The sequence below is a fragment of the Stegostoma tigrinum genome, chromosome 4 (genome assembly GCF_030684315.1).
Source record: "Stegostoma tigrinum isolate sSteTig4 chromosome 4, sSteTig4.hap1, whole genome shotgun sequence".
Taxonomy (NCBI): domain Eukaryota; kingdom Metazoa; phylum Chordata; class Chondrichthyes; order Orectolobiformes; family Stegostomatidae; genus Stegostoma; species Stegostoma tigrinum.
In genome coordinates, this window is record NC_081357.1 from 4,625,315 (window position 1) to 4,640,857 (window position 15,543).

The 15,543-nt window shown below is 43.6% G+C and overlaps 1 protein-coding gene across 7 annotated transcripts in view; it reads left to right on the plus strand.

The window, feature by feature from the left end:
* abcc10 (ATP-binding cassette, sub-family C (CFTR/MRP), member 10) overlaps positions 1 to 15,543 on the plus strand; it is a 164,151-nt gene that overhangs the window by 47,356 nt on the left and 101,252 nt on the right. For all 7 annotated transcript variants that reach the window (XM_059645109.1, XM_059645110.1, XM_059645108.1 and 4 more), the window contains 4 exons: positions 2,925 to 3,004; positions 4,191 to 4,362; positions 10,258 to 10,356; positions 10,955 to 11,144. In XM_059645109.1, the coding sequence (XP_059501092.1) occupies positions 2,925 to 3,004; positions 4,191 to 4,362; positions 10,258 to 10,356; positions 10,955 to 11,144 (541 nt within the window). The remainder of the gene's footprint in view (positions 1 to 2,924; positions 3,005 to 4,190; positions 4,363 to 10,257; positions 10,357 to 10,954; positions 11,145 to 15,543) is intronic.

Below are 15,543 nucleotides of genomic sequence, written 5' to 3' on the forward strand. Positions count from 1 at the left end.
TTTCTTCAGGTCAGAAGGGTGGCTATGGGTACCTGCATGGGCCCAAGTTATGCCTGTCTGTTTGTGGGATATGTGGAACATTTGTTGTTCTAGTCCTATTTCAGCCCCTACCCACAGTTCTTTCTCTGATATATCGATGATATCATCGGTGCTGCTTCCTTCTCCCATCTGGAATTGGAAAAGTTCGTCGATTTCGCTTCCAATTTCCACCATGCCCTCACTTTCACCTGGTCTATCTCTGATTCCTCCCTTCCTGATTCCTCCCTTCCCTTCCTCAATATCTCTTTTTCCATTTCTGGGGATAGACTGGCCACTAATAGCCACTATAAACCCATTGACTCCCACAGCTACCTGGACTATACTTCCTTACACTCTGCTTTCTGTAAAGACTGCATCCTATTCTCTCTGTTCCTCTGTCTCCATTGCATATGTTCAGATGAGGCCAACTTCGACCAGGGGGCCTCCGAAATGTCCACCTTCTTCCTCAACCAAGGATTCCCCAGCACTGTTGTCGACAGGGCCCTCAACCAAATCTGACCCATCTCCCACAATTCAGGCTCTCACCCTTTCTGTTCCCTCCCACTACAGCGACAGGGTTCCCCTAGTCCTTATCTACCATCCCACCAGTGTCCACATCCAGAAGATCATCAGATGCCATTTCTGCTACCCCAAGCACAATGCCACCACCAGATACGTATTACCCTCCCCCTTGTCCGCCTTCTGCAGGGACCCTTCCTTCTGGGACACCCTGGTCCACTTTTCTTTCACCCCCAACACACATCCACAGCCCCAAGGCACCTTCTCCTGCAATTGGCAAAGGTGCAATACAGAACCATTTACCTCCTCCCCACTATCCGAGGTCCTAAATATTCACCTTCACCTGCAGTTCCCACAATGTAGCCTGAGATAGTAAGAACTGCTGATGCTGGAGTCAGAGATAACACAGTGTGGAGCTGGAAGAGCACAGCAGGCCAGGCAGCACCAGAGGAGCTGGAAAGTTGACATTTCGGGTTGGGACCCTTCGTTAGAAATTTGTGTTATCTCCACAATGTAATCTGCTGTAATCGCTGCTGCTCACAATGTTGTCTCCTCTACATTGGGGAAACACAGTGTAGACCGGGTGACTGTTCACAGAACATCTGTGTTCTGCTCGTGAAAAAGACCCTGACCTACCTGTTGCCTGCCACTTTAACATACCACCCTGTTCCCTGGCCACATCTCTGCCTCAGGCTTGTTGCAGTGTTCCAATGATGATCAACACCTCATTTTTCACTTGGGGAACCTGCAGCCCTCCAGATTCAATATCAAGTTCAATAATTTTAGGGCCCAAACTCACCTGTCTTCTTTATTCATTCGTGGGATGAGGGCATTGCTGGCTAAGCAGCATTTATTGTCCATCCACATTGTCGTGGATCTGCAGTCACATGTAGGCCAGACCAGGTAAGGATGGCAGTTTCCTTCCGTAAAGGACATTAGTGAACCAAGATAACAAAGTGTGGAGCTGGATGAACACAGCAGGCCAAGCAGCATCTCAGGAGCACAAAAGCTGACGTTTCGGGCCTGGACCCATTAGTGAACCAGATGGGTTTTTCCCGCAGGTGAGAAATGAATTTATGGTCAGCATTAGACTCTTAATTCCAGATATTCATTGCGTTCAAATTCCACCATCTGCCATGGCAAGATTTGAACCTGAGTCCTCAGAATGTTATCTGGGTCTCCAGATTAACAGTTCAGTGATAATATCACAAGACCATTGCCTCCCCCATCCCATGTCCTTTTCCCCTACCCCACACACCGGGCCTTGTTATCACACAGCCTACCATTAGAGAGAGCTTACTTATTGTTCGTTGCTAAAAGTCCCCATTAACAATTATTCATGCTCCCAGCCAGATTGTTATCACCTCCTTTGTCTGTCCAACTGCTCTTCTCTCTCTTCAGGCTCCACCCTATCATTTACTCCCTACCCCATTCCCTCTGCCATTTTCTGCGTATATACCAACATTATTCCAGCTACCAATTGTTCTGAGGAAGGGTTACCGGACCTGAAACTTTATTTCTGATTTGTTCTCACAGATACTTCCAGACCTGCTGAGCTTTTCCAGAGACTTGTGTTTTCACTCCAGGACTAACTTTATTTGGAATATCTGGCTGCATGGGCGAGTTGGCCTGAAGGGCCTGTTTCCAAGCTGCATATCTCTTTGACTCTATGATTCTTTACCAACTTTTATACAACAATGTTGGACTTCTGCTGGTTTATTATTTGCATTTCAGAGGAAAGCTGTTTTGGAATGATGTCAGGGTGTTGGAGAGGACACAGAAATGATTTATCAAGGTGATACCAAGGCAGCAGGACTACTGGAGAGACCTGACTTGTTAAACTTGTATTTGGATCACAGAACAATTAAGTGGAAACATAAGTGTGAAATTCATAATTATCAAGGGCTTTGGTAGATTGATGAGGGAGGCATGTTTTGTTCTGTTATGGGGGTTTCTAACAGTAGTCACAGGAGTCTCACGCACAGTGGGTTGAATGGTCTCATTCTGATCTGTAAGATTCTCTAATTCTTATGCAAACATGTCATTTATGGAATTAATTTTTAAGGGCTGATTTAGTTAGGAGAAATGACTGTAGTTCACTAACTATGAGATATGAATAAAAAGATTTTTTAAATTCTAAAATATTCTCTGTATTTCCTGTTATTAAACGGTTGAGCAGGATGAATGGAGTTAATTCCATTTACCTTTTCTCTGCTGCTGTGTTCCAACCAGTTGATGTATTTTGTATTTCTCACAATTATGTTTCTAATTGAAATACCCAGTGTATTGATTACCAGCTGGGTCTTCTGTTCAGCTGTGCTGACCTGAGAGTGCGTTAAATGGAGACATTCATTAAAGTGACAGATTCTGTTTCAATCTATCTGCAGGGGGAGCTGATTGGAGTTGTTGGAAAAGTCGGTTGTGGCAAGAGCTCCCTGATAGCAGCGATTTTGGGAGAGCTCAACAGGTAACTTAGTAAAAACGTCTGTTGCAGCATGGAAGTGAGTCATTCAACGCATCTGCCCAGGCTTTTACCCTTCACACGGATGCATACACTCAGTCTGTTCCCAAATGATAATATCTCTGATTTGAAGAATGGAGCAGCCACCTGCATCAGTGTAAAAGGCGAAGCTGAAACACAGCACCTTCCAAACCCACGACCACTTCCTACTAGAAGGACAAGGGCAGCAGATGTATGGGAACACCGCCACCTGCATTTCCCCTCCAAGCCACTCACTGTCCTGACTTGGAAATATATTTCTGTTCCTTCACTGTCAGTACATTATTAATGGATTACTTTCTTGACCTTCAACAAGAATGTTGACCTTCTTGAACTGGTGCTGGCCTTGGAGTGTCCCTACATCTGTCACCCTGTTGGGCAGGGTGTTCCAGGATTTTGACCCAGCAACATTGAAGGAACAGTGATCCACTTCCAATATGGACAAAATATTGCATGTTTGTGGATGTGGTGCCAGTCAGGAGGGCTGCTTTAAATGGATGATGTTGAGCATCTCGAGTATCTTTTGAGCTCCACTCATTCAGGCAAATGTGAAATTTTCCATCAGTGATAGCAAGAACTGCAAATGCTGGAGTCACAGTCAATACAGTGTGGAGCTGGAGGAAGACAGCAATCCTGATGAAGGGCCCAGATCCAAAATGTCAACCATCCTCCTCCTCTGATGCTGCCTGAAGTTGTGTGTTCCTCCAGCTGCACACTATTGACTGTGAAATTTTCTATGATGCTGCTGACTGTGTCTTGTAAATGTTATAAGACTTTGGGGAGTCAGGGACTAAGATATTCTCCACAGAGTTCGTAGCTTCTGACTTACTGTTGTGCTACAGTTCTTATGTGGCCCAATCAAATCAATTTCTAGTAAATGGTAACTCCCAGGAAGCTTATTGTGGGGAATCAGACATTCAATGAATGTCAAAGGGAGTTGGTTAGTTTCTGCTGCCCTTGTTAATCATTCAGCCTTGCATCTTCTTTTTCTGTAAGATTGACTTTGACTCAGTCTCTGAAAGAATCTTTACCTTTAGAGATTTCACATTTACATTCTTTGTTCAATTTACAAGCTTCAGGAGATTTTTGGAGTAGGTGAATGGATTTGCATTTTGTTACTGAAAGTTTTTTCTTTTTATCTCACTGTCTGTAGGCTTGATGGGGAAGTGTATATCTCAACACAAAAAGAAGGCTTTGGCCTGGCAACTCAAGAACCCTGGATTCAGTTTACAACTATCCGGGAAAATATACTTTTTGGAAATAAATACAATGCTAAGCAGTACCAAGAAGCGATTGAAGCTTGTGCACTATCAGAGGATCTTAATGTATGAAATCTATAATTTATTTATAATGTCTAAAATACAAAGAGTAATTGGGGAGGCGAGGGCCTAGTGGTATGGACTGTTAATCCAGAGACCCAGATAATGTTATGGGGACCTGGATTCGAATTCCGCATGGCAGCTGGTGGAATTTGAATTCCATAAAATGTCTAGAATTAAGAATCTCACGACGACCGTGAATCCATTGTTGATTGTCAGAAAGAAGCATCAGATTCACTAATGTCCTTTCGGGAAGGAAACTACCATCCTTACCTGGTTTAGCCTACATGTGACTCCAGACCCCAGCAATGTGGTTGACTCTGGGCAATTAGGGATGGGCAATAAATGCTGCCTGGTCAGTGATGCCATGATCCCATTAATGAATAAAAAATAATTCTAGTTGTGGTGATCCAGATTCTTCACTGATGTAATTGGGGTGATTTTAATGAAATTTACTGACACTTTGCCTTTCTAAATCTGCAGTGTAACTATCACAGATGGTTACAATGCAAATACCAGTGCCCATTAGAAAAAGCCCTCATGAAGTGAAATGAGATGCTTAATCCTTCCCATCCCCATCTTTGCCACCATCAAAATTGCAGCAATTTAGCTTGCAACTCCTATTGGTTAGAGAGCTTCGAGTGGGATCAGTGGAAGAGCTAGCTGTAATATTCCAATCTTCCCTAGATACTGAGGAGATAATAGAAGATTTAAGAGAGGTGAACGTGACACTGGCATTCGGGCAAGGTATAAAGCTGCTGCTGATAACTGCAGGCTTGTCAGATTAACATCAGTATGGGTTTGCTTTTAAAAACACAAATCAGGGAATAATCGCCAATTCTTGAGGAGCTTGAGTTTATTCTGGAGAACCAGCATGGATTTGGAAAAGATAGATAGATTGTGTTTGACTATGAGGAAGCAATAGAAGTTTTGTGAGGAGAATGTTGTCTCTGGATTCTAGGACAGCCTAGAATACACGATATTACTTAAAATGGAGGTACATGGAATAGTGTAGGTTAGATGGGCTTGAGATCGGTATGACAGGTCGGCACAACATCGAGGGCCGAAGGGCCTGTACTGTGCTGTAATGTTCTATGTTCTATGTCTATGTTGGTTAACAAATTGAAGTACGTTGAAGAGGCAGGTCATTGTCATCTTGAATAAGTAATTGGCTTTAAGAAAGATACAGCAGGTCATTGGAAATGTTTTTTTGGAGTTGACGATGGTTAATATTGGTGTTTTCTGAGGATCAGTGCTTTGACCACTGCATTTTTAAAAAATAGTTCTGATTTACTTGCATTTTGGAATACAGAATACGCTCTCAGAATTTGTTGATGATACCAACTTGGAGGCATGGCAAATAATGAGACAATAAGACTTAGGCTCACAGAATGGTCACACAAATGGCAAATGGAATTTAATAGAAAAGTGTGAAGTGATGCATTGTGAGATGCACGATTTAATGGTGGTTTTAAAGAAGGTTCAGATGTACACGGGCCTTGGGATTTATTTGCATAAATGTTTGAGGATGCCAGGACATAGTGACACGATAGTTAGCTGAACACAGAGACTGTTTTGGCTCCTATTTAGAGAGAGAGAGGGAGTTTAGAAAAAGCAAGTCAAGCTGAAACTTCAGTCACGTCAGTAAGAGTATTGTGTCCAGTATGAATTAAATCACACTTTAGAAATGAGATTTCCCAGAATAGTTCCAGGAATGGAAGCTTTTAGCTACAGGGTTATAGACAATGATGCAAAAGACGTGGCTGAACGATTTGTGACCGTCTTTTGCTACAGTGCTGAGAGCGCGATTCATCTCAGCTTCCTCCTGAAGTCACAGCACCACAAATGCCAGTCAAAAGGCAATTCAGTTCACTCCACATAATGTCAGGATACAGCTGAAGGCACTGGGTGCAAAAAGGCTTTGGACCCTGACAACAGCCTGGCTATAATACTCGAGAGTTGTGCTCCAGAACTTGCTGCTGAACTAACCAAGCTGTTCCAGTACAACTACAGCACTGACATCTATCTGCCAATATGAGATATACCTGCAGTATTTTCTGTTCACTAAAACCAGACCAATTCCAACCAAGCGAATTCCCACAGCTACCTAGAATACACCTCCTCCCACCCGCCCTCCTGCAAAAATTCCATCCCCTATTCCCAATTCCTCCGCCTCCGCCGCATCTGCTCCCAGGATGAGGCATTCCACTCCCGCACATCCCAGAGGTCCAAGTTCTTCAAGGACCGCAACTTTCCCCCCACAGTGGTCGAGAACGCCCTTGACCGCGTCTCCCGCATTTCCTGCAACGCATACCTCACACCCTGCCCCCGCCACAACCGCCCAAAGAGGATCCCCCTCGTTCTCACACACCACCCCACCAACCTCCGGATACAACGCATCATCCTCCGACACTTCTGCCATCTACAATCCGACCCCACAACCCAAGACATTTTCGCATCCCCACCCTTGTCTGCCTTCCGGAGAGACCACTCTTTCCGTGACGCCCTTGTTCGCTCCACACTGCCCTCCAACCCCACCACACCCGGCACCTTCCCCTGCAACCGCAGGAAGTGTTACACTTGCCCCCACACCTCCTCCCTCACCCCCATCCCAGGCCCCAAGATGACTTTCCATATTAAGCAGAGGTTCACCTGCAAATCTGCCAATGTGGTATACTGCATCCATTGTGCCCGGTGTGGCTGCCTCTACATTGGGGAAACCAAGCGGAGGCTTGGGGACCGCTTTGCAGAACACCTCCGCTCGGTTCGCAATAAACAACTGCACCTCGCAGTCATGAACCATTTTAACTTCCCCCTCCCATTCTTCAGATGACATGTCCATCATGGGCCTCCTGCAGTGCCACAATGATGCCACCCGAAGGTTGCAGGAACAGCAACTCATATTCCGCTTGGGAACCCTGCAGCCCAATGGTATCAATGTGGACTTCACCAGCTTCAAAATCTCCCCTTCCCCCACCGCATCCCACAATCAGTCCAGTTCTTCCCCTCCCCCCACTGCATCACACAACCAGCCCAGCTCATCCTCTCCCCCCACTGCATCCCAAAACCAGCCCAGCCTGTCTCTGCCTCCCTAACCTGTTCTTCCTCCCACCCATCCCTTCCTCCCATTTCAAGCCACACCTCCATTTCCTACCTACTAACCTCATCCCACCTCCTTGACCTGTCTGTCTTCCCTGGACTGACCTATCCCCTCCCTACCTCCCCACCTATACTCTCCTCACCACCTATCTTCTTTTCTCTCCATCTTCGGTCTACCTCCCCCTCTCTCCCTATTTATTCCAGTTCCCTCTCCACATCCCCCTCTCAGATGAAGGGTCTAGGCCCGAAACGTCAGCTTTTGTGCTCCTGAGATGCTGCTTGGCCCGCTGTTCATCCAGCTCCACACTTTGTTATCTAGTGAATTCCTATCCTATTAATCTCACCCCCATCATCAGCACAGTGATGTGTCATTGATAGTGCTACCAAGTGGTAATTATACAGTAGTAATCTTCTTACTAATGATCAATTTAGAGTCTGTCAACTGCTCATTTCATTCAAGCCTTGGCCTAGGCCTGGACAAAAGAACTGAACTCAAGAGGTCAGCAGAGACTGCGTGCCTTTCACAACAAGGCAACTTTTGACTGAGTGTTAATCATGAAGCCAGCAAAACTGAAGTTGTTGAGAATTAGGAGGAATATTCTCCACTTATTGTAGTTAAACCTCGCAGAAAGGAAGATTGTAGTTGTTGGAGGTCAGTCTTTCAATCCCAGGCCACTGCTACAGGAGTTCCTCAGGATAGTCTCCTGACCCCGACCTCGTCAACTGCTTCATCAGTGACGTTCCCTCCATTATAAGGTCCAAACTGAAGATATTCACCAATGATTGCACAATATCTAGTACCATTTGTGACTCCTCAGGTACTGAAGCAGGCTGTGTCTATGTTCAACAAGACCTAGACAACATTCAGGCTTAAGCTGATAAACAGGGGAACATAACAGCTTGGAAATTAGAAGCAGGGATGGGCCATTATCCCTCTCAGGTCAGTTCTGCCATTGAATAACATCATGACTGAAATGGACGTGGCCTGGACTCCATACACATACCTACTACCAATAATCTTTGTCTCCCTTGATCTACCTCTTCCTTAAAAATAGTGAGTGACTCTGCCTGTACTGCTTTCTGGGAAAGTGAGCTGTATTGACTCACGTCACTCTGAGAGAACATTTTTCTTCTCATCCATTTTAAATGGAAGACCCTTATTTTTAAAACGGTGTTCTCTAATACTAGTCTTTCAAACAAGGATTCAATGCTATTTCTTATCACTTGTAATCCCTAAGATATTGATAGTGGGCAGTTCAGCCACAGTGATGCCATTGAATGCCAAGAAGAGATGCTTAAGTTCTTTCTTTTTGGAGATGATTATTGTCTGGAATTTGTGTGGCACATGCATTACTTCCAACTTCTCAGCTCAAGGCTGAATATTGTCTGGATCTTGCTGCCTGTGGTCATGGATTGCTTCACTGTGAGTAGTCGTGAATGGTACTGGACATTGTGCAAACATTGGCGAACATCTCCACTTCTGACCTTATGATAGAGAGAAGGTCGTTGACGAAGCAGCAGAAGATAGTTGGGCCTCGGTCACTATCCTAAGGAAATCCTGAAGAGTTAAAGATAGAAACATAGAAACTAGGAGCATGAACGGACTGTTCGATCTTCAAGTCGCACTCCCATTCAGTATGGTCCTAGCTGATCCTCTGCATCAACTCCATATACTCGCTTTCAGTCCATTATGCCTTGAAGCCTTTAATATCTAAATATTTGTCAGTCTGTTTCTTGAAAATGCTTAGTGACATGACCTCCACCCTTCTATTGTGGAGAATTCTACAGGTTGATTGTGGTCTAAATGAAGAAATGTTTCCTCATCTCAGTCCAAAATGGTCTACTCCATATCCTTAGACCGTGATTCCCAGTTCTAGACTAACAAGCCAGAGCAAGTATCTCAATACTTCTTAAGGGTTCTGAGGGTTTCTGTCTCTGTTACTCTTACGAGCGGTGAGTTCCATATTCCCAACAGCATCTGGGTGGAAAAAGTTTTTGGTCACATCTTCTCTAAACCTTCTGCCCCTTTACCTTAAGTCTGTGCTGTTGGTAATTGACTCCCCATATCGAGTGGTAAAGTTTCTTCCTGTCTACCCTATCTATGCCCCTCATAATTTTAAATGTCTGAATCGTACTCTCTGTCAATCCCATCTGCTCAAAGTAAAACAATCTCACTCTGTCCAATCTTTCTTCAGAACTGAAACTCTGCAGCCTAGGCAGCATCCTGGTAAATCTCTGTACCCTCACTAGTGCTGTCACATCAGTCCTGTGTGCCAAACTGCACACCTGATCCATGGCAGACATCTTGTTATGAATGCTTGGTGCAATCAGATACAGAGCCTTTGGTTTTATCTTTTTACTGTTATTACCTCTCAACATATCTGCTTGTGCATATTTGGCATTCGTGCTCTGTCCCTTCCTGCCATGCTGTGATCATTTCCTTTCTTGCTGTCTTCTCAAAACAAAATATCCCATCTTCCCATGCTGTTCTCTAACCTACTATTTTGTTTATAATTCCGTCTCTCTCTGGTACTGGTCCTAGTGCCCCTAGAATTGAAATCCATTTCTCCTACGTGAATCATTCATTTATGTGTTGACCTCTCCAATCTCATTTACTGAAGATCAGTTTGTAATTCCTGTACACCTGTTGCTCAGTTCTTCCAAGTGATGGAAGCTCCCAGGTGTGGAATATGCTATTAAATCACAAACTATTGTATTACAGCCTATGGTATTTACAGCCTTCAATGACACTATCCCAGAACTGCTACAGCGATTTTAATTCTAACTGTTACTTGGATCTAGATTCTGCCGAATGGGGATCAGACGGAAGTTGGTGAGAGTGGAGTGACCCTCAGTGGTGGACAGAAAGCTCGTGTCGCTTTAGCAAGAGCTGTTTACATGGTAATTTTAGTTATGTTGCAGGTTTCAAGTGTTTATAACCACTGAGAAGCAAGATTTGTGATTGTACACAGATTACTTATACCAGGATGATTAGAAAATCCTTGTTGGTGTTCCTGTGAAATGTTGAGAAAAGGAAGGGTTTCCCAAATGTAATTACCTGGGAGGGAAAGACTGGAGGAGTTCACATTGCATTGAGAGTGACTGAGATGATGCACATAAAAGGTATGAATTTAATGTGATTTTTCACCCTGTAGAGCATATTTTGTCTTCAGTTCAGTCTCAGCTGATCAGTACCCCTTGTCTGCTTCTCTTTTCTCCATACTGTTTAAGGTTTTATCCAAACAAGCTATCTCTCAGATGTGAGTTTTTCATTGAACCTAGACTAAACAGTGTTTTTAATGGACAATATTCCAGCTTTTCTCTATCCTTTGTGTGAGGAGATGCTTTGTGACACCATGTTTTGCTACAGTTTAACCTCACAGATGCAGATATATTTAACAATCTTTCTGCTGAATATTTGATTTTTGAGGCTGCTTGGGGAGGAGTTTGATTAAGAAAATGAATTCAAGAACTAACTAATCATTGTTATCTGCTGCAGGGGAAAGAACTGTACCTCCTTGATGACCCATTAGCTGCTGTGGATAAGGATGTGGCCAAACACCTGCTAGAAGAATGTATTTTAGGAGTTTTGAAAGATAAAACTGTCATCCTTTGTACACATCGGACAGAGTTTTTGTATAAAGCTGACGTGGTAGTGTTAATGGAAAATGGAAGAGTTGTAAAGACAGGTGAGTTATTTACTCCCAATGTAAATGCAGATATCTGACTGATCTGTAACATCTGTAAGTTTCTGCCTTAAGTCCTCAGTTTATGCTGTATTTGCCGGTGTCATTAGGGATACTTTCAAAGAGGAGCTTATGAACTTGGGTTAGTTGTTGGCTTCTTGTTGTTCACATATGTGGAGATGGTACTGCACTGCTAATAATGCTGGACAAGTAATCCAGGGATTCAGATTAATGCTCAAGGGAGAAGGATTCAAATCCTGCCATGGCAATGTGTGGAATTAAAATTCAGTGAACAAGTAGAATGACAGAATTGTTACAGAGCAGAAACAGGCTCTTCAGGCCATTGTGTTTGTGCCAGCTGTTGAATTGAGCATCTCACCTCCTGCCTTTCCTTGCTGTTCTCCCTGTAACTCTGCACATTATTCCTCATTAAAAAACTGTGTCATTCCCTTTTGAATGTCTCAGTTAAATCACTTTCTAAAATGTTGTCAGGCAGTGGATATCAGACCGTAATCACCAGTTGTGTGAAACTGTTTATCCTCCTTTTACTTCTGCATCTTTCCCAAATCGTTTTAAATCCGCGCCCCCTCTTGTTCTTGATCTTGAGACTGTTTCTTCCTATCTACTCTCTCTCTCTCTCTCTCTCTCTCTCTCTCTCTCTCTGTCTCTCTCGAGCTGTCCTGATTTCGAACACATTGATGAGATCTCCTGTTATTGTGTCCTCTCCAAGAAAAACCATTCCAGTTTCTCCAATCCGGCTGCCTAACTGGAATTCCTCTTCTTGGAACCATTCTCATAAACCTTCTCTACATACTGTCTAATTCCATCACCTCGTCCTGAAGTCTAACTGGCTGAACTCAGCAAAGTACTCTATCTGAGGCTGAACTCATGTCTGCTACAAGTTCAGTATGACCTCCTTACTTTTGTAATCTATACACCCATTAAGCTCAATGAATTACAAAAATTCAGAACAGAATGCTGGTCTCTGATGGCACTATCAACTATTATCAATTTGCATTAAAAAAATCAATAAAGGTTTGGGCTGCAAGTGACTTCATCATCAACTATATGTTCACGACTAAACAGTCTGATGTGGAATTTAATGATGGACATTCGCAGAACTGGTAGTTATTGCTCTTGTTGCTTAGGAAGCTTCTGCAACTGCATCATATCTGGCTGACTCCTGTGTTTGACATAGGTTGCCCTTAGAAAATGCTGAGCCAGTTTTCAGTACTGACCTCCATCTGTGTTATTCTGCTGCAGTGTTTTCCCCAGAAGTAACACTCAGTATGTAATTATAAAGATTTTTTTTAGAGTGACCTTGTCTCATTTGTACCAATCACTTTGAAGTTGCTTGCCCTGAGACAGATCTTCGTTGAATGTTTGCTTGGAGTTTCTGTTGTCATCCTTGCAGGAGACATCCCATTGATGGTGAATGATTGAAAACTGTCCTTCATGACGAATGGTCTCGACCCAAAACATCAGCTTTCCTGCTCCTCTGATGCTACTTGGCCTGCTGTGTTCATTCCAGCTCTACACCTTCATATTGTTGAGCCCACTGCTATGAAGGATTTTGTTTTTTGTATTTTTCTCCTGCTGTCCAATACTCATCATTACGTCTTGGGGGAAGGCATTCCAGAACCTTTGTTAATTTTGGTTGGGTTTATGACCTCAGTTGTCTAATATAGGCAGTCTGTGATTTATTAGCAATTTTCTGATGGTTTATTAAGTTTGTTCAAAAGCAGAAGTTTAGAAATATTAGTTAATTAAACAATGAAAAGTATACGACCACAACAATTAGGGCTGGTTCACTGACCCCTGAGAGCAAATAGGCGGTTAACATGAAATGTGTTAGTCTCTTTAAAGTTGTGAAGGCAGCATCCTGCCCTGAATCAGACGGCTGAGGGAACTCTCCCCTTGGTCTTTCTCCTCCTGTTTTGGTCATTCTTCCAGCTGGAGTGAACAGCTTTCGGAAACCATATTCTGTCCCTGAAGACTTGTTGATCTACCCTCTATCTAGGGCCAGATACCATACACCGTGTCCATCAATTGTCTGAATCCATTTGGTCAGTGACCGTGGGTCAGCTGCTCCTGATGTTGGAAAACTATTGTCCCCTTGCTCAACTCCATTTGAAGGTGCGAACAAAACCTTCTCATTTTCAAAAACATTGTGCTTATAACTGGATAGTGCTGTGCCCAATAAATCTTGTGTTTACACTGGTGGAGGCTAGTTACTACTGTAATACAGTTCAATGATACCTCACACTACACGAGAAATGATCAATGTGAATTTGTTGTAAACGGACATCAGTTTTCAATACCTGATGTAATTACTTTAGCATACCCATATTTCTGTCCCAAAGAGCACAGGAAATTAGGATAATAGCCTGGAAGTTTAGTTTTAGTCTTTTCTGCTTGTTGCTATACTGCTTCCAGACACTGTCAAGGAGTTGGCATTGGCAGAATTTTCTTTCAGGATGCATGTGAAGATGTCTTCATCAATAGTGGCATCCCTAAGAGGACCCTACCAGAAGTGAGAATTTTTCTGCAGCCTTGAGCTCAACTATGTCATCTTCAGTTAGGTCAGGTCCTTTGGTATTTTGGTAGAGGCACACAGTCTTGAGAGATTGAACATCATTCATCTGAGTGCTGATTAAAAGAAACTGGGAAGTAATGAGTGAATGACTCTTAAAAAAAAAACACCTTTTCCATATGTGCTATTTTGATTAGAGTTATTATTGGTTGTATTCAGTATATATATATTGGGAGAATGGGCATTGAAAATCTGTTGTTTAGCCTGGAGGGCTCACAAAGATGGATGGAAGGTGGGATATAGCATGAAGGGGATTAGGAGCCTTTGGAAGTCACTGGAGCAGTAGAGGTTGCCAAAGGGCACAGGTAAGACCTTTTGAATAGATCTTTCCAAGGGTTCATTCATCCAGATTTGTGCTGATGAAAACTCTCAGGGTCCAGAACCATAAGCCCTTGAAAAGCTGTCAGAGGTAATGGGAACTGCAGATGCTGGAGAATCCGAGATAACAGAGTGTGGGGCTGGATGAACACAGCGGGCCAAGCAGCATCTTAGGAGCAGGAGAGCTGACGTTTCGGGCCTAGACCCTTCTCTCGACCCGAAACGTCAGCTTTTGTGCTCTTAAGATGCTGCTTGGCCTGCTGTGTTCACCCAGCTCCACACTGTTATCCTTGAAAAGCTAGTTTGACTTCTCATGAACTTTGAAGGATAAGGAGTTGCCAGCCTTCTCCAGAGAGCACAGGGTGTGAGTTCGTGGCCTGCACCAGTCTTTCACCTTGTATTGGTCAAAATTGGGAGGCACAGAGAACATACCAGGAACCCTGTAATCATATTCCAGGTGCAGTCTGTCAATATCCAAGGAGTCTGTCAGACCCCATGAAAATGTGGCCCTGTATTGGCTGTCTTACATTTGGCACGAGAACCACTTAATTTCTGATGGACAGCTTAACAGAACCTTTGTCACAATCTATCCTGTGATTGAATGAAAGCTTATCCTTCAGGGGTGGATAGCTCAGTTGACGGCATGATTAATTCATGATGCAGAGTGATGCCTACAGCACAAATTCAGTTCCAGCACTGGTGAAGGTCCTGCCTCCTTAACTTTGCTCCCCTGGAAGCAGATGGTGATAGTCACTGTCTGTTTATGTGACTGCAAAGCCTGCCTACAGTGGAGTTCCACAGGGATCAGTGTTGGGACCCTTGCTGTTTGTAGTATACGTAAGCAATTTAAAATTTAATGTAAGATGTTTCAGGAGTAAGTTCATGGATGATAACAAAAATTACTATGGTTCTAAATAGTGGGGAGGATAGCTTCAGATTACGAGAGGATATGGACAGGCTGGTCACATGGGCTGATCAGTAACAAACGGAATTCAATCTGGATAAGTATGAGTTGATACACTTGGTCAGGACAAGCTAGGCAAGAAATACAAGGTAAGATCCCATGATCACCATCTGTGGATAGATCCTATCCCACTGTCAGGACACACTCAGCAGAGGTGGTGGCACAGTGGTGTATAGTCAGGAGGCAGTTGCCTTGGGACTCTTCAATGTCGATACTAGACCTAATGAATTTGCAGGGCTTCAGGTTAAATTCCCACATACTGTCCTCTGCTTTCTGATGAGTCAGTACTCCTCCATGTTGAGCAGCCCTTAAAGAAGCACTGAAAATGGGCAAGTGAACAAAACATAGTCTGGATTTCATTGTCCATCATCAAGAATGGCTCAGTAGAATCCTTCCTGACCAAGCTGGTCAAATCCCAAAGGTTCCTCACAACCTGACTTAAGCAAATGCATTTGACAAACACACCATCTCTGTGAAGGCAAAGTGCATCTTCTCACTGAGAATGCCATCCATTGTGTGCTGTGGTA